At 40.9% G+C, this 23,334-nt stretch overlaps 1 protein-coding gene across 2 annotated transcripts in view; it reads right to left on the reverse strand.

Moving 5' to 3' along the window:
* Positions 1-12,546: 12,546 nt before the first annotated feature.
* Atp7a (ATPase copper transporting alpha) overlaps positions 12,547-23,334 on the reverse strand; it is a 110,713-nt gene continuing 99,925 nt past the window's right edge. For both annotated transcript variants that reach the window (XM_048417818.3, XM_048417819.3), the window contains 5 exons: positions 20,712-20,854; positions 18,915-19,118; positions 18,249-18,366; positions 16,986-17,088; positions 12,547-16,220 (listed from right to left, as the gene is read on the reverse strand). In XM_048417818.3, the coding sequence (XP_048273775.1) occupies positions 15,944-16,220; positions 16,986-17,088; positions 18,249-18,366; positions 18,915-19,118; positions 20,712-20,854 (845 nt within the window). In that variant the 3' untranslated portion in view covers positions 12,547-15,943. The remainder of the gene's footprint in view (positions 16,221-16,985; positions 17,089-18,248; positions 18,367-18,914; positions 19,119-20,711; positions 20,855-23,334) is intronic.

Consider the following 23,334-nt stretch of genomic DNA (forward strand, 5'->3'; position numbering starts at 1 on the left):
ACAAAGAGCAAATCCTCAAGCCACCGCATTATCAAGAACCGGTTTTGAGAGAGGGAGAATAAGTCTTCTCAGGGGTAAGCCCCCCATAGGCTGTCCAGTTTCAAGTGGTCAGTCCTAAACATATTTACACATGAGCAACACTAAATAGATGAGACAAGTTGCATATTGTAGTGGTTTGAATAAAATGGCCAGCATAGGCTCATATATTTGAATGCGTAGTCATCAGGGAGTGGCACTACTTGAGGAGTAGGTGTGGCCTTGTTGGAGGAAGTGTGTCACTCAGGGTGGGCTTTATGCTTTCAAAAGCTCCAGTCAGGCAGTGTCGCACTCTTACTGCTGCCTGTGGATCCAGATATGGAGGGAACGGGGCACACACAGGACAAGTTGTAAAGGGAAGGGGTAGAAATGATGTAAATACAGTATTCATGTATGAAATTCTGAAAAAATAAAAGGGGATGGATAGATGGCTCAAGTGGTTAATAGCACTGGCAGCTCTTCCAGAGGTCCCAGATTGGATTTCCTGCAACCATGTCTTGGTTTACAATAATCTCTAACTCTAATTCCAGGAGATCAGAAACCCTCTTCCGACCTCTTAGGGCAACCAAGCACACTCATCATGCACAGACATACATGCAGACAAAACATTCATATACATAAAATAAAAATAAGATGATAATAATAATACATAAATAGAATATGATGGGTCATAGTCTCGTTGTAATCATTTGAGTAGAAGCCATGCTGTTTCCCATAAAGGCTTTACCTTTTCACATTTCCACTACTATAGACAAGGCACTATAGACATTGCCTCTGAATTCTCACCAATAGTCATTACTTATTGTCATTTAAAAACCTTAGGAGAGCTCCGATATAGCATCTCAGTATAGTTTTGATTTTCAATTCCCTGGTGATCAGTGATATTGAGATTAAATCTTTATTTACTTATTTATTTATTTATTTACTTACTTACTTATTTTGAGATAGAGTTTCTCTGTCTAACATCTTTGGCTATCCTGGAACTAGCTCTGTAGACCAGGCTGGCCTCATACTCACAGAGAACCACCTACCTCTGCCTCCTGAGTGCTGGAATTAAAGGCGTGCACCACCACTGCCCAGTAGAAAGCCCTGTATTTTATGTATCAACTATTTACTTCTAAGACCAGAACTCTATTTCAAAACCTGGGAGAATGTGAACATACAATTGATGTTATAGTTATAATAGATTTCTTCCTCGAGGTGTCCCATTCTCTTTGATCTTGTGTTACTATCTATGAATCAATAGAAATGAGCAGTGGCTGGTGTCACTGATCAGTCACTGTATCTGCCATGTTCATTTATTTCCTTATTTCTGAGTGAGATGTAAGCATCTGTAGGAAATGACAGATCTTACCCAAAGCCTCCCTCTGGCCATTGGGCTGAGAGTAGATAGATAGATGTCTTAGTTACTTTTCTATTACCATGATAGCACACCATGACCAAGGCAACTTCGAAAAGAAAAAGTTTAACTGTGGTTTACTGTTTCAGAGGGTTAGAGTACACACTTGCCATGGCAGGGAGCATGGGCAGCAGGCAGGAAGGAATGGTGCTGGAACAGGAGTTGAGAGCTCGCGTCTAGAGACACAACCCCAAAGGGGAGATTGGTACACTTCAAAGCCTGGCCCCAGGGACACACCTCCTCCCGCAAAGTCACCCCGCTTAATCTTTCACAAACAGTTCTAACAACTGAGGACCGATTATTCCAACATATGAACCTACGGGAGGCCATTGTCACTCAAACCACCACAGTACACCAGAGGGAACCATCTTGGATTATGCGTACAGATGGACAACAGTGACATCAGATTGATTGGACCTTCACAGAACGGTGGGAGCAGCAAGCTGGAAGCATCTTAATATAGTTCAAAGGCAGAGCCATCTTGCTTAACATTAGATTGGGCTGCAATGTGATAGGAGGACAGAGCATTTTAAAGGCAGTAGATTTTTTCCAAATTAAAAGAAAAATGTATCTATCTATTTGTGTATGAGGTGGGGGGTCTCGCAGAAGTCAATTTTCTCAGCCCACCAGGAACTGAAGCAGTCAGTGCCTTTCCTGCTGTACCATCTCACCAGCTTTCTAGCCTAGGTTGCTCTCAAACTGCTATGTAGCTTAAGGAAGACCTTCAACTTCTGGTCCTCCAGGTCTCCTTCTTTAGCGCTGAGTGTGCCTCCATGATGACTTTATGCAGTTAGTTGCTTCAAATCAGCTCTTTTTTCAATTTAATTTTTATTCCAATTAATTAATTAATTAATTTTGCTTTTTTTGAGACAAGGTTTCTCTGTGTAGCCCTGGCTGTCCTGGAACTCTCTATGTAGACCAGGAGGGCCTCAACCTAGGGGAGATCTGCCTGCCTCTGCCTCCTGAGCACTGGGACTAAAGGAGTGTACGACCACATTCAGCCACGGTTTCTGTTTTCAAATTCCTGACTTGAATTCCTGTCCTGACTTCCTCCTTGACCTCTTTCAATGATGAATTGTGGCCTGGAAGTGTAGAATTAATTAAACCCTTTCCTCCCCACCCCAAGTCGCTTTTAGTCATGGTGTTTATCATAGCATCAAAAAACAAAGTAGGATGTTGCAATCAAAAAAGACCAATTAAAGCAATGCTATGGCTCAAAAGCATCCACACACATTCTTGAGAGGTGATTAATGGTTGCTGGGAGAAAGGAGTCATATTCCTCAGTGGTGTAGGCACTGGTAAGTTGTCCTTGTTCAAGCAGACAACGGTCTACCCATGCTCATGAAAGCAACATTAATTAAATGCAGTGGGTCAGAGTGAAAAACGGTAAGAGGTGCTGAAGAGATGGTTTCGTGGTTAAAAGCTCTTCCTGTTCCTTCAGCGAACTTGAGTTCAGTTCTCAGTATCAATGCGAGGTTGCTCACTGTCTTAGTTAGGTTTTCTATTGCTGTGAATAGGCACGGTGACCACAGCCACTCTTATAAATGAAATCATTTAATTGGGATGGCTTGCTTACAGTTCAGAGGTTCAGTCCATTCAGCCCATTATCATCATGGTGGGGAACATGGCGGTGTGCAGTCAGACACGATGCTATGCTGGAGAAGGCATTTTTGCTTTATTAAATCTACCTTATTTTTTAAATATTCATTTGTGTGTGTGTGTGTGTGTGTGTGTGTGTGTGTGTGCGCGCGCACATGCGCGCATGTATGCCTGTGTATATGCATGAATATGTGGGTGCCCTAGGAGGCAGAATAAAGCATTAGATTCCCTGGAGCTGAAGTTACAGGGGATTGTAAGTATGGTTGCTTTACAGAAAACAAAACAAAATACACACAAGATGCTTTCCTCTGGAATGTGAGACACCAGGAAAAGAACACAGATGGTACACTGTTGTCCACAACAGAGAAAAAAAAAGATGTGCCTCATTCCTACTTTGTTTCTGCTTTTTCTGTCAAAACAAACAGATTTCTCAAGGGAATAGAAACACGAATCTGCGGTAATTTACAGTGAAGACAGGGACTGTCCTGGCAATCAAAGGAGCAATGTGTAAAGTGTTGATTTGAAGCAGTTTCTGGCAAAATTCAGACTGGATCATTTAAAGGAAGGCTTGAAGTGAGCAGCTCATCAAGATGTCCTCACAGTGGTTCACTCTACAAAGCCCCTGTTAGTTACACATCTCCGTTCTCTGCTCTTCCCTAAGCAACTGCTGGAAGTGCTGGTGATAGAGACTAGGGCCTGGTCCATACTAAGCAAGCTGGTAGTCTACCAATGCACTGCATCCTCAGCCTCTAAATGAACATTATTGTGAGTATGAAGACTCTAAACACTTTGCCCATCTACTTTGCTTACATACGTCTGGAAAATGCAGTAAAAACATTGCACAGTTTAATCAGGGCAAATTTAAAGGAGTGAACTTTCTCATTCCACGAACTTCTATGTGTCAGCGCTGCTGGAGATGACCAGGAATTCGTCTCTGTCTTCTAAAGATTGTAGATCATAAATATTTGCCAAATGATTTGATAATAATCAGGAGATTATTCCCCCCAGTATAATGCGAATCCTGTTCACAAGTACCAACGACAGAATATTTAGCAAGTCTAGTTGATCAGGAAATCAACATGAACTATGCACTAGCCATGTTTCCCTCAAAATTTAACATCAATGGGCTCACTCGGTTTGGCAGTGGTAAACCTGTGACAGTTTTAAGGGCAACGAAAGAGGAAGGGAGGAAGGAGATACTGGGCATGAATTTAGGGCCTTGTACATATCAAACTAGCATCCTTCCACCAAGACATATCCCCAACAAACACCACAGCTTTAATATTCTATTTTAATTTCTTTATATTTGTATTTGCCATATGCACACATGTGTACAAGTATACCAGAGGAGGATGTTTGGTGTCCTGCTCTATCACTGACTGTCTTGTCCCTTTAAGAGAGAATCTTTCACTAGCCTGGAGCTAGGTTGGTGGCCCCAACAATCCTCCTGTCTCTGCCTCCCCAGTGTTAGGCCAAAATTATCTCAGGGCCTATACCTCAAGGCTTGTAGGACAGAAAAAGCCTGGTTAGAGTTCAGGGCCTAGACTTTGAGGCCTGTAGGATAGACAAAAGCCTGACTCGAGTTTGAGTGAGGATGACACAGCAAAACTAGGTAAATGTCCCTCCAGCCAGAGGGAGGGTTTAGCTGCCTCTCATTGGCTGAAGGCACCCTCACTTCACAGGATGTCGCTTACCCTTCCTTGATAAGTGGATGCTCACAGTAATAAACTGAGTTCCTGCTTTGACTTGACTCCCTATCACGGTGTGTTTGATTGTTCCGCATCTTGAGGCTGCTGGAATGGGTGGATAGGGCACTCACCTTTCTCTGGGGAATAAGGAGGCTCAAGGAAGCCTAGCACCCAGCACTGGAGTTACAGACATGCATGGCCACACCCAGCTTTTTATGTATGTGCTAAGGATTTGAACTCAGGTTCTCATGACTGTGCAGCAAGCACTCCTACCCACTGGGCTACCCGCCCAGCTGCAGGATCACATTTTCAAATGAACTTTATCAAAGTTGGTTTTACATAAAGGCAGGATGTTAAGAGGATATGGCAGTCACATTACCTAAAGAGGGAGGGCCCGGGTGAATAGTGTGCCTTTCAAGAGATCTGGGAAATGGGGCAGAAACAAAATGTAGTTTCAAATGGGTTGCCATGTGAGAGAACTTATTTATTAAAAGGACAATCTCATGGGGGGTGTGGTTGCTTCTCTGGCCCTCTGTTTGAGGGAGTGCTGCTCATTGACCTGGCATTTCACCATGTTGACTAGGCTAGCTGACTAGTGTTGGGCACCTTTCAGACTCTGCTCAGAGATTAGGCTACTTAACAAAGTCATAGATATAGGAAAGAGGTGGAGCAAGATGAAAGTAACTTTAATCTTATCTTTAACTAGGACAGTCATTGGAACAAGAGTGAGTTCCACTGGTATTTTCCATGACCTCAACCCCACCTTGTGAGTAAAACTGACAATCAAATCATATATTAAGAGGTCAGAAGACTTTAGGTCTCTGCTATATATATATATATATATATATATATATATATATATATATATATATCCAGTACATAATATGTATATATAATCACTATTTTTATTATTTTATTTGTATTTATTCTTCTATCATACAGCACATCTCAACTGCAGTTTTTCCCTCCATCCATTCCTCCCCCACCCCACTACCACATTCTCTCTCTCCCAAAACTACCAGATCTACTCTTCCTTCATTTCCCTTCAGAAAAGAATAGGCCTCACAGTGATTGATATCCACCAAACCTAACCTAACAAGACACAGTAAGACTGGGCACATACCCTCATATCAAGCCTGGACAAGGTAACCCAGTAGGAGAAAAATAATCCCAAGAGCAGGCAAAAGAGTTAGAGATATACCTACTCCCACTATTAGGAGCTCCACAAAAACTCCAAGCTACACAACCATAGCATACATGCAGAGGAAATAGATGAGCCCCTATGAACCTTGCTTAGTCGATCTATGGGCTGTGTTCTCCACCACTCTGACTCCTACAATCCTCCACTCCTGCTGGGTTCCCAAGCTCCACCTAATGTCTGGCTGTGGGCCTCTATATCTGCTCCCATCAGCAGTCAGGGGAAGCCTCTCTGATGACAATCCCTAATACATATTTTATTATTCTGCCATATCAAAGGATAAGATTGTAAGTTCCTCATTTTTCGGCTCACTTCCCTGTTCCCTGGCTATTCTCAAGGTAAAAAGTTATACCTAGTGATGAGCAGATCCCAATGGGCAAGACCTTAGATCTTAAATGAGCCAGAAAAAGGGAGCTTTCACACAGCCCCTGCAGATGGTGACCTTGGAGCAGCAAGCAGGAAGGGCAGCACATCCAAGAGCTGCCTTCTGAAAAGGCGTCCATCTGCTGCTAAGCAGGTGTAGTGGAGATGACAGGGTGAGCCTGGAGCTGGAGCAAATGCGACTTTCTTCCCACGAAGCATTTGACAGGAAGCTCCGTGACTCATGCTATACTCATCTCAAGCACGGTCTCCTGCACGGTCCCAAAGCATGGAGAAAGGATATTGCTTCTGAATCTGCACCTATACAACTTGCTGGCTGCCCGATTTCTTTCCTTCAGGAGAGCTGGCTTGTACAGAAAAGCACAGTTCCTTTTAAAATATTTTTGTGGACAGAGTTGGGCTTTTATGGCTCTGTGACTCTAGGCCTCATCAGGTTAAGTGTGTGCTCTTCCTTAGCTACACTCCCCACCCCCACATGTGCTACTTTCCTAATTTCCTGCAAATGCTGCTGCCAGTCAAGCCAATGCCTTTCAGAGGGTGGTGATCTGTGAGTGTGGACTGTCTACAGAGGGAAAATTTAGTGGCGGCTAAATTTCACGACCTCAGTCACTCAGCCACAGGGGGAAAGGCACTTCTGCTGAGCTTTGATTGTGTGTAAAAGAAAAATCTCAAAGGGCACTATCTTAGTTAGGGTTTCTATTGCTGTGAGGAGACACCATGCCTATGGCAACTTTTATAAAGGCAAACATTTCATTGGGCCTGGCTAACAGTTAGAGAGTTCATTATTGTCATGGCAGGAAACATGACATCGTGCAGGTAACCATGGTGCTGGAGAGGAATCGGAGAGCACTCCATCTGAATCTGCAGGCAGCAGATAGAGACTGTCATACTGGGTCTGTGTTCTTTTAACTTTGGCACAATGGTTGCACCTTAATCTGCTGCTATCTCAGGCAGCCAATTCCAATTCTGCAGTTAGCAGACTGCTTCTCTAGCAGTGGCCTCGCAGCCTGGCGAGAATGCTGTTCCTGCAGGCACCGGCCCTGCCGCTGCTGCTAAAGGTAGCGTTGACTAAATCTCTAACGTTCTATTTATGAATAAGACTTGAGATTCAAAGGCTGTGGAGAGAACCTGTAAGCTCAGAAAGGCTGGGTTGCAATTAGCTAACCTTCCTTCCTTGCTGCCATCTCTGAAAAAAACCCATGCTTCTGCTTTGCCAAACCAGAAAAAGCTGCACCACTCCAAACCCCGCCCTACTAATTCCTATGTCTCTTTATCTCTCCCAGATGCCCTCTGATAATCTATAATAACCTTTTGTCAACTAGTTGCTAACACAGCTTCCTGACCCAAGGTTAATTTTATTAACTTAATGCAAATGAAAACTCGAGGTTCACAGTGTGATCAAATATCTCCCAAAAGGTCTGGTTTGAGCACCTGACACCCCAAACCCCACCCCCCAGTGACTCACTTTCTCCAACAAAGCCACATCTACTCCAACAAAGCCACGTCTCCTGATAGTGCCACTCCCTATGAGACTATGGGGGTCATTCTCTTTTAAACCACCACAGGCCCCTACCACAACATTGTCATAAATTGCTCCTAAGTGGAGCATTACAGATTTCATTTAGGAAAAGAAAAACAACAAAAAGCATTGTTTATTTTAATGGCACATTGAAATATGAAAATCTTCCAATGGAAGCATTTTTCTCTTCTAATTTGTCTCTCTTGAGATTGGCCTTCTTCCTTGCACAGAAACACGTGTACTTAAGCTGCTGTGAGGCCAGGATGCTAAGGAGAAATGTGAATGGCACAGTCTGCCAGCTGCTGTGGGTGGCAGAGGGAGAGGAGAAGCTGGTGCCTTCATCACAGGTCTGCAGCTGCACAATCTGTTAGAGGGGCTTTCGTGGTGGCTAATGAACTGTGGGCCCAGGTGCACCCACACCAAGGTGAGCCTCAGGGGCCGGCAACAGCGTGTGCAATTCACCTTGGTGCTCCAGGCAAGGCACCGACTTTCCCAGAATAAATAAATAGCACAGCGGAGATGTTGCTTCACTTCTGCTTTCCAAATCTCTTGCAAAATGGACTTTCTGGCATACGATGGGACACAGTTCTAAGAACTATAGTTCCAGTTTACCAAAGCTGGTGCTTTGTAAGAAGTCATCACAATTATGAACTGAGAACTTGGTTTCCTATAGCTATAAACTGCAGACTACTTGGATTATGCGGAGGAGGGGGACAGAAGCATGGCAGCCAAGTCCAGTGGTTCACACCTCTAATTGCAGCTGCTTGGAATTCACTCATACACAACTCACGCGGGGGCTCTGTTAACTGAAACAGGAGGACCTCAAATTTAGGTCATCCTCAGATCAGAACCGAAGGGTCAGGGATGTTGCTTAGTGACAGGGTGCTTTCTTAGAACACATGAGGCCCAGAGTTCAATCCTCATCACAAGAAAAGCAGTATGGTATGTAAAGTTAATCTCATCCATTTAAATTGGGGAAGATGTAAGATTTTGTTGTTTCTTTAAAATGTGTATGGGCGTTTTGTCTGCATGATGTCTGCATACCTTGTGCTTGCCTGGTCACATACTGAACTTGTATTCTATATATCTCACAATTTGAACTGTATATAGCCAGTTGCTTATTTAATATCTTCTCTGGGATACCTATGGATACATCAAAATTACACCTCTCTTTCTCTTCTGTCCCCAAACCTAAGCCATTCCACCTACACTCTTCCCCATTTTAGTAAGTGGCAGCCCCAGCCTTGTTTGTTTGTTGAGACAATTTCTCACTATTGTTGTCCAGGCTAGCCTTGAACTTCCCGGTTCAAGCAACCACTTCTGCTAGTAGCTGAGACTACAGACCCAATTAACCACCACCTTTTCTTTTGGTGACAGGGTCTCTCTATGTAGCTATCTTAGAACTCACTATATAAACCAGGCTGGCCTTGAACTCTCAAAGATCAGGCGGCCTGTGCTTCCTGAGTACTGGGATTAAAGGCGTGCGCCTCTATGCCTGGCCATAGCCTTCCTAATACTCCAGAAACCTTGGAGCTGTCCTTGACTCTTCTCTCCTTTCTAATCAAATCAGGGACCAGGAAGCACCTTCACTGCTAGCACCCCGCCTGAGCTGCCTGTGCTTCCATTTGTTACGATTAATGCTGTCTCCGAGGTAGGTCTGACAGATCAAGTAACAAGGCATCCTTTTCGATTTGAATTTCAGATAAACAGCAGAAATCTCTGAAAATATGTGCCCCATATAGTATCCTCCTCTAGTGGTCCTCTCTTTTGTCTCTTCATGGCAAACTCCCCACAGTTATTTCAAGGGTTTTCTCAAATGCCAGATTTTCAGTAGGTTCCATAGGTTCAATCCGTGGACATCTTAAATAGCCAGTCCCCTGTAGTGTTCTTTGTGTCCCATCTGTTCATTTTTCCCCGTGGTGGTTACTATAATTTGTACCTAAAATGTTCTCCAAGGCAGAGATTCCTGCCCAAGCACTACCAGGCTGGAAAAAGAGCAGCTGGGGACTTACAATGATCACCATAATAACAGGAACTACCGGTAGTTTTTGACAGTTCTTCCCTGATTGGCAGGATGGAGTAAGATAATCAGCCAATCAGTGCCTACTGCCCCTCAAAAATTTGACATCTCTAGGGCTTCAGAGCACCCTGCAATGCAGAGGGGACTCCTCATGCCTGTCTCAGTCTCCAAAACTCCGCGGATCAGATTCCGACAAGAATTCTGAAATAGTTTCCAGGTTCGAGGTGTGGCAGCCACCCACCACTTCCGAGATCAGCGGCTGGAGAAGTTCATCAGCCTGCAGACTTGCTCTCGATAGGCATCCCAGCACCTTCCAGAGCTTTGAAGTTCAACACTTCTCTGAGGGGTACTCTCGCCTAGTACCCCTTGTTCTCACCTAGCATCGCTGAGTTCAAATTTGCTCCATTTAAACCTTGCGTGACAATCAATTTTAAGTTGTTTCACCCATTTAATGGCTGCAATCCCATATTGACAGTAAAGTAGCTCCCATTTGTTCTGTATGCTGTCTGCCCATTCCATTCTTGGAGGAGGGTGGGAAAGAGCCCATATAAACATAAAAGATGGTTTCCACTCACCAGAGGGGGTCTGTCTACTCCCCCTCCATAAATGAATAGATTCCCTGCCACATATTTTATCACAGTGACAGAAAACTAATACAAATTATTGTCATCTACCATAGTAAATATTTTGTTAATCATTTATTTGTCTTACTACACCAAAATCTAAGATTCCCTGGGGGCAATGCTATGGTTTTTGTTTTTAATGTTTTATGCTCTAATGTATGATCAGCATTTGGAACAGTGCCTCCTACACAATGACATCCAATATTTATTGAATGAATGAAAGAATAAAGAGCCTTCATTTTAACAGAACTATCTAGGCAAATTTTAAATGTAGATTCTACCCAGAGCTCATAGGAGAGAGAGAGAAAGACAAATAACTACTACTGAGGGGGTTCTCGACAGGTTTATAAGTATTCCACTTCATCCCAAGACACAGCGAGAGTCACTGTTGTAATGTACTAACTGCTTTTTGTGGGTGCTTTCTTTTGGAGAAAGGAAGAGGGTCTTAGGATGGCTTCTGCCTCTTCCTTCTAAGTGCTGGGCAACGGTTTCTTTTTCCTCTTTCCTTCCTTTCTTTGACAGTAATGTAGTCCCAGCAAAATCTGCAGTCAAGGCTAGCCTTGAATTTCTAATACTCCTGGGTTGACTTTGTGGCTACTAAAATTCATGCTTATACACATCATCTGGGACTCTGTCAACAGGCAGGTTCTGCTTCATTAAGTCTGGGGTGGGGCGATAGCTTGAGTAGCTTGGGTCCACCCTAAGAATAGACAGCTTTCCCTACTGCTCAGACCCAAGACAGACTTGGGGCACAGCCAGACCTTATCAGTGATTTCCTGACTTGTAGCGTGAAGCCAAGGTCATATAGCGTGGAACTTAATTGTCCTTCCCACTCTGAAAACTGGCAAGAACAAGACATGCCCCTTTGTTCCTTGGAATCAGAAGTGCTTTCTCTCTTCAAGATCCCATTGTGCTGCCTATGATATGATGCTATAACTCTTCTAACATTCTTGAAACTGAAGGGTCAATCTCCTTCCCTTTGGATGCCACCAAGGCTGCTTATGGCTGGGGTGGTCTCTTTCCTAATAAGGTGTTCCTTCTATGCACCCGTACTCTCTTTTACTTATTGCAGTGGCTCAACTTCCAAAGGAACAAACACATTTATTTTAAACAGAGGCTGTTAGTCTATTAAGAGTTATGATATTAAATATAGAAATGTACTCCACCACAGTTCAACATAGCAGTGTTATTTTTAGTGGAACTGGCATATACATGAAGAACAAATCTATGGAAGAAAAGAGAAAGTTAACAATGTTAAATTTAAGCACCCAAAAGTGAATGACTGATGCTGGGAGTATGTGGGGCAAGAAGACTGCCATTTTGGTGTCCTTTAAGTCACACTATAAGAAGGTTTCTTAAAGGCAAGGGAAACTTTGTGATGTACAGAATTAACAATTCTAACAGTTCCATACCAACAAAGGACCTACAGGCCAAGTAGCAAGATCAGTTTCTCTTTCCTTATGCTCAGGGAAAGGAAGTAAGAGAAACCACTTTTTTTTTGCTATACCCCTTCCAGTGACTCTCTCTTAAAGAAGTCCACACCCATGCTCCAGGGTATGTCTTACTTTCTTCTAGAGTATACCCTTTTCTCATAACTCTCAGGCTTAAAATCTATTTTAAATTATCTTTAATAAACACCAACTCTGTCTCATAACAAAGGAACATCACAGCAGCTGTGACTACTCAAGAGTCCCAAGATCTGGCCAGTCATTCTCTCCCAGAAGGGGTGGGGAGTGTCATTAGATCCTCTGCTTAGATTTCAGCCATTGGCTCCTGCACCTCCTGCACCTCCTGCCCAGCTGAGCATGTTCTGCCTAGCTGCATGTGGTGTCAGGAGGTGATAAACAGCTGTGGTCTGAGACTTTAACTAATGAAGCTGTTTTGGGATCACTTATCTGTCTGTAGTAAGCCAAATAAACTCACTGGTTCACCAAATTGGACTTGGGTGGACTCATTACTTTGGTCTGTTCTTGGTGCCCTATTGGGGATGAGTAGACACTTACTCCTATCTCTCCAGGAAAAGTTCATGACATAAATTGGATCTCCACACCACTCAGGACTCCCCCAAATCAAGAAAAGCTCATTTAGGGTAGATATCATATCAAGAATTTATTAGACACTACAAAGAAGAGGCCATGCATATTCCTGTTTCTCATTCTCATTAAGTGGTGATAGTGGTGGGTAAGATCTGAAGGTCAACAGATTTTGTCCTCCCACCTGAATGTGTGCTGCTGCCTCTGATCTAGGTGCATCATGGATTTACAGCTGAAACAGCATCCAAAAAACCCCAAATAACACAACAAGGGTAGTATGGAGCTGCTGGCAGAGGGGGGCCGGATGATTTAACACAGTGACACTTGACAACATTTTTTTTTTACAACACTATAATTATAAAGTTGAAGGCACATCTTCGGCAGAAATATCAATTTACATGCGCATGAGAAAAACAAACTAGACTACAGCAAACAAATATTGCACAAAGTTGTCCGCTCCTGTTTTGGATTCTAACCAAAGTTTTACAATACATGACTAAACATTTCTTTAAAAACACAAGGTTGAGACACCTGGTTCTGGCTACAAAAAGCATTTATTATTATCAATGTCATTAAAAAGCTCAGGTGACTGAGAAATAAGAATTCATACTTTTTGTTTTATCTTTTTACTTATACCAGACCAAAGGACTTAAGCAAGTCAGCATAAAAGTTGGTAATGATTTGGCATGGATCTGTATTTTTATATTTGGTAAGGAAATTGTTTTTAAGCATAGAAAACAAAATAATCCAAAGGAGTGATATCAGGAATGTATATTTTTTAAAAGAAAGAATAACCTGTAACCAGATGCCTCATTCAAAGAAAATAACAAGATAGAGTAAAATAAATATTAAGAAAATAATTTTAAAACAGAATCCACAAGTAATGGGAAGATCCTCTACTATACATCTTTTTGATTTTAAGCTGAGTACAGAAAATATATGCACACTCACATTTTTGGAAACATCTTGTCTGTAATGCTATTTCAAACATTCTGTATATATGAATGAAGAATAATTCTTTTTAAAAAATTAAAGCATAATATAAAATTATTTGTTCATAAGGCATCAAATTTAACTTCCTAAAATGTTGATACTAAAGTAGGAAAAGAAACATTTCTATATCACACCTGACAACTATACTTTTAAAACTACAGTAGTAAATACTCTAGTTATGTTTTAATCTTTAAATTCAAAAGGCATCTTTGGATACTTAAGTTAAAGGTGCCCCCTAGCTGAGTCTGCATCAGCACTGGACAAGAAAGTGTCCACGGTGCCTTCTGACAAAGAGAATGGTTGCTGATTGAGTATAGACAAGTGGCAAAGAAAGTGTAAAGAATCTCAAAACAGATGCAAATAGAAACTATTTCTGTAGGCTCTCTCTCTCTCTCTCTCTCTCTCTCTCTCTCTCTCTCTCTGTATGATATGTGTATATACATATACATAATGAACATCCTCTTATAGAACCTGTTCTCAACAGTAACACATCATGTAAAGTTAGTGACCAACTGAAAGCAATGTGCTTGATCCCCTCTCTAAATGAACCCCCTCTTCTAGGAATACAGCTTCTCTCAAACACATTTTTTTTCTGGTAGTGAGAAGTGAAATGCTATTCTCACTGTCCTACAACATGATGTAGAGGCAAGAGGAGGGCTCAATAATACATGTGTAACAGAAGGAGTAACTGGCTGAGAGCTGGGGGACTTCTATTCTCAGTTTGGGTCCAGCGCAAGAAAAGTCTATTGTACATCTCTAGCATTAGCTGTTTCTTCTAGGAGTCAACAAGTTATGTTATGATGGGCTGCTAGAATTAAGAAACAAATATTCAAACTCAAATTCTTAAGATGGTATAGGGACTGGTCTAAAATGGAGTTTAAACACATAAGCTCATTCATACTTTATTAAAATAGATTTGCCTTCTAGACTAATAGCACCTTCATCAAAAGTCTCACCTCTTTACGATAGCTAAGAGAGAAGTTAGGTCTTCTCCAAGTCTGGAAAGACAGCTCTAAAGAATGTAAACGTTTCTGGGGGGTGTGAAGGAATAAGAGAGAAAAGAAGTAGAATGGAAGAATCCCATTCTCCTTTTCACTTTACACTCTGCTCTATAAAAATGATTTTTTTATGTTCAATATTGACCTGAAAAGGAGAAATGAACATTTTCGGAGCACAAATCATATAAGATAGGCAATGTGCTTAAAGTACAGCATGCAAATAAAAGATTAGGAGTTTGTTTATAAGCACAAATGTTTTGAACAAGAGAAAAATATAACTGACTATAAGATATCACAAACCAGAGATTTTCTTATTTCTATATTATAGCTTGCTGTGTATTTTGATAAAAGCAGCTTTGTATGATAGTATATTTAAAAATCATTTTGATAAGTTATCTAAAACATAAGAGGTAACTAAATTTTTATTAAATTATAATATACCAGCCAAGTGATTGTATCCCAAAAGAAGAATTTAGTGAGTTCAGGTACTTTCATACAGCCCATATATGTTAAAATATTAGTGTCAATCTTTTCCGTGAAAGAGGCTCAAATGGTAAGTTTCTAGCCTGGAACTGATGGACAGGCTCCACCAGGAACAAAGCTGAACTCAGCAGGAGAGAGCTGAATGCCAGCCCAGAGCTAGGCAAACTGAAGAATCAGTGATTTCTGACAGCAGTGGGGAAACAGAAGGGTAGAGAACTCTGCACTCTCTAAGGTCTTCTGAGTGACATAATAAAATAAGAGAAGATTTCAGAAAAATGTCAGTTACAAAAATGTTTTGAGATAGGGTCTTACTGTATATAGTCCAGGCTGGTTTTGAACTTGCAATCCTCCTGCCTCATTTCAAGTCAGTCATTTTAGTCAGGGAAAAACCACCTAAACTTGGTTTACTTGAAAGGTGACAAAAGTCATCCTGGGGCTCTTAGGAACTAAAGGACAAGGGCACAGGCATTATGAGGTGAAAGCAAACCCACAATAAATAAGGCACATCTATTTTGAAACAGTTGCAACTGTTTTCCTTCTAAACTAGATGCTTTGTACAGTGCTTTGAAAGCCATTGCTCCCCATTGGGGCAAGGATACAGGCTCAAGAATATCCTCAATGTCATGCTCTCAAATCTTCACATTTTTAATCATCCTGTCTTTGGGCATTTTTTTTGGTCAGATGAAAATGATTTTCCATATTAGCAGCAAGTCAGCGACCTCGAACTGTGGAGTTTGTTCTAAACTTGCTGCTCTACCCTCTATCCCTAGGAAAACAAAACTGCTGGGAATTTGTTTTGGATAATGCCAGGTTCAGAGCTCTTGCCCTGAGAAATATATTTTTGCCATTAACAAATACAACTCAGATAGAATCCTGCAATAAGAGCATGAGACTGACATAAGATCCTTCCATAACAACGTACGTGCTCCATCAGTGCACATAAACTTCAACTAGCAGCATCCCCCGAGACCTTTTACAGTGTGGTGTCATCATCTTCCCGGAAGTCTCCCACCAGAAGTGAGTGCTTGTCAGGTTCACTAGTAACAACACTGTTGAGGGAGCGTTTGTCAGACAGTAGTGAGTTTATGGAGGCTCTGCTGTAATTGACAATCCGGTCCAGCAAGCCCAGTCTTGGAGAATTTCTGGAGGCATCATCTATTCCAACGTGAACGCTGATTTCTGAAGGACTCCTCTGTCCTGTGTGTCTTCGGGCACCCAACTCATAATTGTCATAAGTTGGTTTCCTGTAACTAAACATACATTAAAAGCAACCAAATGTTAACTAGATGCTTGATATGTGCACAAACAAAAGATTTGCCCAGTATGAAGATGTGCAAAGGTGGCTATCGCTAAGAAAGTAGCTTGAAATGAACTTCATGGTGTCACATAATGCAAAGTCCCACTTGGGCTTATGTCTGTAATGCATACACGACATAAAATAACTACTTAGCTTTTTCTTTTTGTTTTGAGACAGGGTCTTTACTATGTAGCTTAGCCTGGAAAATTTGATTCTCTCGCCCCTTCCTCTGAGTTCTGAGAATACAAGTGTGTACCACTACACACACCACACAAACAATATTTATTAATTATTCCCTAATAATTCTTAAGAATTGCTTAGGAGTCTGGGAAGATGACTCAGCAGATAAAGTGATTGTTGTACAAGAATGAGAACCTGAGTTAGGATCCCCAGCACCCACATCAAAGCTGGGTGTGGTGCCTGTACCTGTGCTAGGGAAGTGGAGCAGAAAGAACCTGGGGGCTCGGCTCAGTCTAGCTAAACTGGTGAACCCTGGGTCTAGTCAGAGACTCTGTCTCAAAATATAACGTAAAGAAAATATAAGACACCTGATGTCGATCTCTGACTGCCACACACATGTGCACACAGGTACATATGTACATGCACACACACGCACACGCACACACACACACACACACACACACAGTTTACTTGGTATACTCCATCAATACAAGAATCAAACCTACTGAGAAAACGATGAGCAAGTCATCATACTTACAGTTTGAGGAAAAGGGAAGAAAGTACTACAGAAACAGATGAAGCAGCCATTGCTGCAGATCCCATCCACGGTTGTAAAACCAAACCAATGGGCAGAAAAACTCCTGGAAACAAATTTGAATTATCAACACATTTATAACATATGCACAATTTATGTTCTTATTTCTTCAGCATTTTATCCTCTTGGTTGTAGATATTTGTGTTGCTCTCATTTTTTTCTTAGTAGAGTGAGTGCTCTCATGAATATTCTTGTCCCCATTTACTCATGTTTCAGAATTTCCCAGGGGTGCATCCTGTTAGCTATAGGTAGATAGTCCGCGGTTCTCTAGTGTATCGGAGCTCATACTCTACTAATTCACACATACACGCACGCGCACGCACACACACACACACATGTTTTTTTCTTTTCTTTTTTTCTGCATACTTTCTCTATGTGAGATAGCATCTCACTATAAAGCCCTAGCTGTCCTCAACTCACAGAGAATTGCATAAGTGCTGGGATTAAATTGGTATGCAGTATCATACCTGACCCAACTTTTTTAACTTAAAATTTTAAATCTATTTGTCTGTCTGTCTATCTGCCCACCTATCAATCTATGTTTTTTGAGTCAATGTATTGCTATGGTAGCTCTGACACCTGGGACATGCTACATAGCCCAGGCTAGCCTTAAACTTGCTGCTATCTTCCTTCCTTTGCTTCTCAAATGCTGGGATTACAGGTGAGCTACCATGTCAAGATACATTTGTTTTCAATAGATCTATTTGTCAATTTGTTGGTTTTTTTTTGAAACGGGGTTTCTCTGTGTAACCTTAGAAGTATTGGAGCTTACTCTGTAGACAAGGCTGGCCTTGAACTTAGAGAGGTCCACCTGTCTCTGCTTCCTGAGTACTGGGATTAAAAAAGTGTACCACCAATGCACAGTCCTTTTATTTTTAATTTTAATTGTGTGTGTGTGTGTGTGTGTGTGTGTGTGTGTGCAGATGTGTAGGTACAGATTTTCTGTACCATTTTTTCAATGTTTACCTAGGTATGAATTTTTTCAAATTATAATATTGAAGGGAAAAAAAACTTTAAAGTACAAAATGTTTACAAATTCTTAGGCTGTAATGAACTTCATTGAATATTACTGGTTTTAACATCACCTCTCACCAAATTAGCAAAGTATATGCAAAAACTAAGGTCAAAACTAAACTTAATTCTTCCAATATGATAGGTGTCTAATAACTTTAACCACAAAAGTAAAAGCTGCTAAGAATCACATACCGGCAGCGATGGGAATTCCAATCAGATTATAAATTAGAGCAAAGACAAAATTGATTCGAATCCTCTTGACTGTCTTCCTTGACAAGTCGATACTTGCTACAACATCCAGAAGGTCATTCTGAGAAGAGAGAGATCGGCGATATTAGTGAGACTCTAATGTCACTAGGAACTCGTCTACTCGTCACTCTGTACAATGGAGATTATATATGTCTTGGAATATACTGTGAATTAAGTACAAATTTCAGATACTGCTAAGCCTTGAGTCAAGTTTGGAAGAGGTTTTTAAAAAAAATTTGAGGGTTCTGAAAATGTTTTTCAGGTTTGTGTGCTAGTATACAGATTGAATATTTAACTAACATCAGTGAATATTGTTGTAGACAGTTATATTATTGTTAAATCTTCTTTTAACATCAGAAGCCTGTGATTCTCATTTGTGTTGCTGGACTGAGAGAGAATGTCAGTAACCTCCACTCCAAACTCAGACTTCATAGCTAAGAAGGAACATGGGACTCTGGGCAGGATAACTACACAGTACGCCTTACAGCACTACCACTAACCGTGGCAGGCAATCGGCCACTCCTCAGATCTCAGACCACAGGACCTACTCTAGTGTGTAAGTACTGCCTGCTAACTGACTGTACCACTGGAGCGCCAGGACTTACTTACCCTTATTAAAACCACATCGGCTGCTTCAATGGCTACATCTGTGCCTGTGCCAATGGCAATTCCAACATTTGCCATTGCCAGAGCTGGAGAATCATTGATTCCATCTCCTACCATTGCTACCCGTTTTCCCTCCTCTTGAAGCTGTTTCACCTTAGCAACTTTATGGGAAGGCAGAACTTCAGCAAACACCTTAGTAATGCCAACCTATATGAAGAAAAATCAACTCAATTCATTTCAGGAAGTAATATTAAACACTGCAAACAAAGCTGAGCTTAGAATCATGAGCCATCATTTTTTAACCTGCCAGATGCTTACATTTAAAAGACTGAAAATGTTCACTGAGAATGGGAAGACGTGAACATTATTTTTAATAGACTTATTTATTCTTAATGTTTTCCCTGCATGTTTGTAAACATACCAGACACGTGCCTGGTGCTCACAGATGTCAGAAGAGGATACTGGATGCCCTGAAACTGGAGTTGAAGATGGTTGTGAGCCACTACCCTGGGAACCAAACCTAGGTTCTCTGCAAGAGCAGCTAGTTCTCTTAATGGCTGAGCCATCTCTCCATCCAATAAGCAGTCTTGTGTACCGTTATATACAGAATGACCCCGTCTTCATGGTAAGAGCATTCAAAGTGTACACATCATCTGCTCTGGAAAATCAGTTTTCAACTATATCTAGACACACTCTTTCATGTCCAAAGATATCAAGAATATTTATTATTACCAGTTTTCAAAAACAAAAAATTCAAAACCACCTAAACATCTACTACTAGGGGAATGGTAATATAAATTATAATTCATCCATACTATAGAATTCTATACAGCAGATTAGAAGGAATAAAATAATTTTATGTGCCAAGACATAAAGATCTGGGAAATATCACTATATAAAAAACTAATTAATAAACTATAAAATGATCCAATCAGTACTGAAAATGCAGAACTACATACCTGGATACAGGTATATGCATACACAAAAGTAAGGTGGGAGAATTTGACAGAGAATGTGGAAAGTGGTACAAATTCTTTACAACCTTCATATTCTTACATAAGAATGTACTCACATATCCCTTCTGTTACTTACTAGAAGAGAGCCATCAAGATGGTTCAGTGGGTAAAGGCATTTACCACCAAGTCTGATAAAACCAGTTCAGTCCCCAGAACCCACACAATGAAGAAAAGAACGAGCTTCCACAAGTTTATCCTCTGACCTATGCACACATCCTGTGGCACATGTGCGTACACACACACACACACACACACACACACACACACACACACACATCCTATATACATACACACTTGGAGAGAGGAGAGAAGTCATTCTAAGTGCTTTTTAATTTTAAAATATGTTGGAAGTGAAACAAATGTAGGGTTAAGCCAAATGGTATGGCCAAGAAAAGAGTCCCACTGGAGGCATCCAGAATGAACCAGAGAGGAACCTGCATGCAGCTCCTGCCATTTTTACAGCAGGAGATGCTGAAGGATTGGCCACACTGCTGAAAACTATGTGCATCATTTCAAAAGAAGCATCAACAGAAACCAGGGTTCAGCAATGCTACTCAAACATCCTGCAAGCTATGCAAATACCTTTTCACATGTGTAACATACAATGTCCTTCTACCATACCACGCCGATTGTTTTTAAGTAGTTAGGGATAGCTACTTGATGATAATGCAAACAATAGTAAGGTGACTTTCTCAGCACTTAAACGGAAGAAAGAAAATGTGCATTTAGAATGAGATGTTAGCACATGTGCCCATCCCAGTAACTAAGTAAACCAATGAATTACCTGAGAAGCAATAGATCGAGCCGTTTTACTGTTGTCCCCAGTCATCAGAACTACTTCTAAGCCCATAGATTTCAGAATGTGGACAGCCAGCTCTGCCTCAGGTTTCACAGTATCAGCAATGGCTATCAAGCCACACAGCTCATCTAATATAGGAGCAGTAGAAAAACAGATTATGGTGAAAGAAGAATAACAAAACAGCAGAAAAAAAAATTCAGAAAGAAATTAATTCTGTTAAGCCATTGAGGGCTTGGTTTAACTCAAAACATCCTAATCCATACAGACTTTATATCACACACTCTGTGATGAGCTTCCATATTTGTGGAAAATAAAATCGATAAAGTATGGATATTTAATGAAGGTAATGGTAGTAAAATGAAAATTAAGATGCCACTAAAAACTAAGAGACACCCACCCTTAGGTATTAAAACTATAGCTACAAATACTTTTTAGCTAATTAAAATGCAAACAGAATGAAAATTAATAGGTGAATGGAGATAAAACTGGTATTTGATGCTAAGGGAAAATTACCAAAAGGTACTAATTTTCTTGTTTGAAAAACAAAAGTAAGAGGGCTGTAGAAATGGCTCAGTGGATATAAATACTTGTTACATAAGCATGAGGACTCAAATTAAAATTCTGTAACCCCAATATTGGGCAGTGGGGTCAAGACAGAAGGATCACTGGGGCTTGCTAGTTGTCAGTCTAGTTTCAGGTTCATTGAGGGATGCTGCCTTAAGGGAGTAAGGTAAAGAAAGTGATAGGACAAGACATCTACTGTCCTCATTTGGCTACTGTGTGCATATTCTGCACACCCAAACAGCAATAGAATAAAATGTTATTCTATGCTTTATCCTGTACCTAAAATTACGAAGTCAATATCTGATGTAGGAGGGTCATCTGTCTATATGTTACTTTCATTGGTTAATTAATAAAGAAAACTGCTTGGCCTGATAGGTCAGAACATAGGTAGGCAGGGAAGACAGAACAGAATTGTGGGAGAAAGAAAGCAGAGGCAGTCAGACGCCATGCTTCTCCTGCCCAAGATGGACGTGGGTTAGAATCCTCCTGGTAAACCATGACCTCGTGGTGGCATACAGATTATTAGATATGGGTTAAGCAAGATGTGAGAATTAGTCAATAAAAGGCTAGAACTAATAGGCCAGACAATGTTTAAATAAATACAATTTCCATGTAATTATTTCAGGTAAAGTTAGCCAGATGGGCGGGCGGCAAGAAGCAGCCCATTCATACTTAACAAGGACTGTTGTTGCAAGGAGAGGGCTTGTTTGTCCCAGACACCCAGCTAGCTTAGCCCTGAAATAACCACACAAAAACTGTGTTCATTAAATCACCGCTTGGCCTATTAGCTCTAACATCTTATTGGCTAACTCTTACACCTTGATTTAGGCCATTTCTATTAATCTATGTATTGCCACAAGGTAGTGGCTTATCAGGAAAGATTTGGCATGTCTGATCCTGGCAGTTCCATGGTGTCTCTCCCTTTCTCCGCCTGTTTTCCTCCCAGCATTCAGTTATGTCTTCCCCGCCTACCTAAGTTCTGCCCTATCAACTAGGACAAGGCAGTTTCTTTATTCATTAACCAATGAAAGCAACACACAAACAGAAGGAACTCCTACACCAGACTGTAAATGTTGAATAAATAGTCTCAGAACTGGAAATTTACCCTAGCAAATAGGAAGCATGTAAAACTTTATGTGTACGCTTATTGCAGTATTATGGTGAAATACCAAGACTAGGGCTAGCAGGATGCCTCAGTGAGTTAGGATGCTTGCCTGATAACCTAAGTTTGATTCTCAGAATCCACATGCTGAAAAGAGAAAACTGACTCTCACATGTTGTCCTTTGACCTTCACCTGTGCACTAAGGAACATATGTACCCTCATATAGACAGAAAGACAGATACATACATACACACAAACACACACAGGAAAATATAAGTAAAATACAAAATATAAGTAAAAAATAAAGTTGTAACAACATGGAAATGATTATACAGCATGTAGCTTAAAATAAAATTCTAGAATTATAGGGTGTAGCCCCATTTGTAAAGTGTTTGCCTAGAATACATAGTCCTGTGTTTGAACTCCAGAATGCAGAAATAAATAATACAATTATATGGCAATAATGGAAAATATTTCATCAAGTAAAATAAATCTCAATAAAATAATATGTATATAAAAACCCTAGCTATTTTTATGTGTGGTACTATGGTTTGAATTCAGGGCCGTGCCCATGCTAAGCAAACACTGTATCACTTATCTACCTCACTATGTAGTACCAGATAGTCAAACACAAGCTTCCTGTCTGAGCCTCCCAAGGTGATCATAACCATACCTGGCTCCCAACTTTTTTCCCTAGCACTAGGCATGAAACCCAGGGTCTCAAGCATGCTAGGTAAGTACTCTACTACTGAACTGCATCTCCAACAGGATTCTTAAGGGTTTAATTTTTTTGAGATTTAAATTGTACATATACGGGGTAGGGACCCCTGACTGCTCTTAGGACTGGAGAGGAAAGGGGTGGGGGGGAGGGAAAAGGGAGGTGGAAATTTTTATTTTTATATAAATAAAATTTTTAATAAAAATTTATTTTTATTAAATAA

The sequence above is a fragment of the Myodes glareolus genome, chromosome X (genome assembly GCF_982192425.1).
Source record: "Myodes glareolus chromosome X, mMyoGla1.1, whole genome shotgun sequence".
NCBI classification, from domain to species: domain Eukaryota; kingdom Metazoa; phylum Chordata; class Mammalia; order Rodentia; family Cricetidae; genus Myodes; species Myodes glareolus.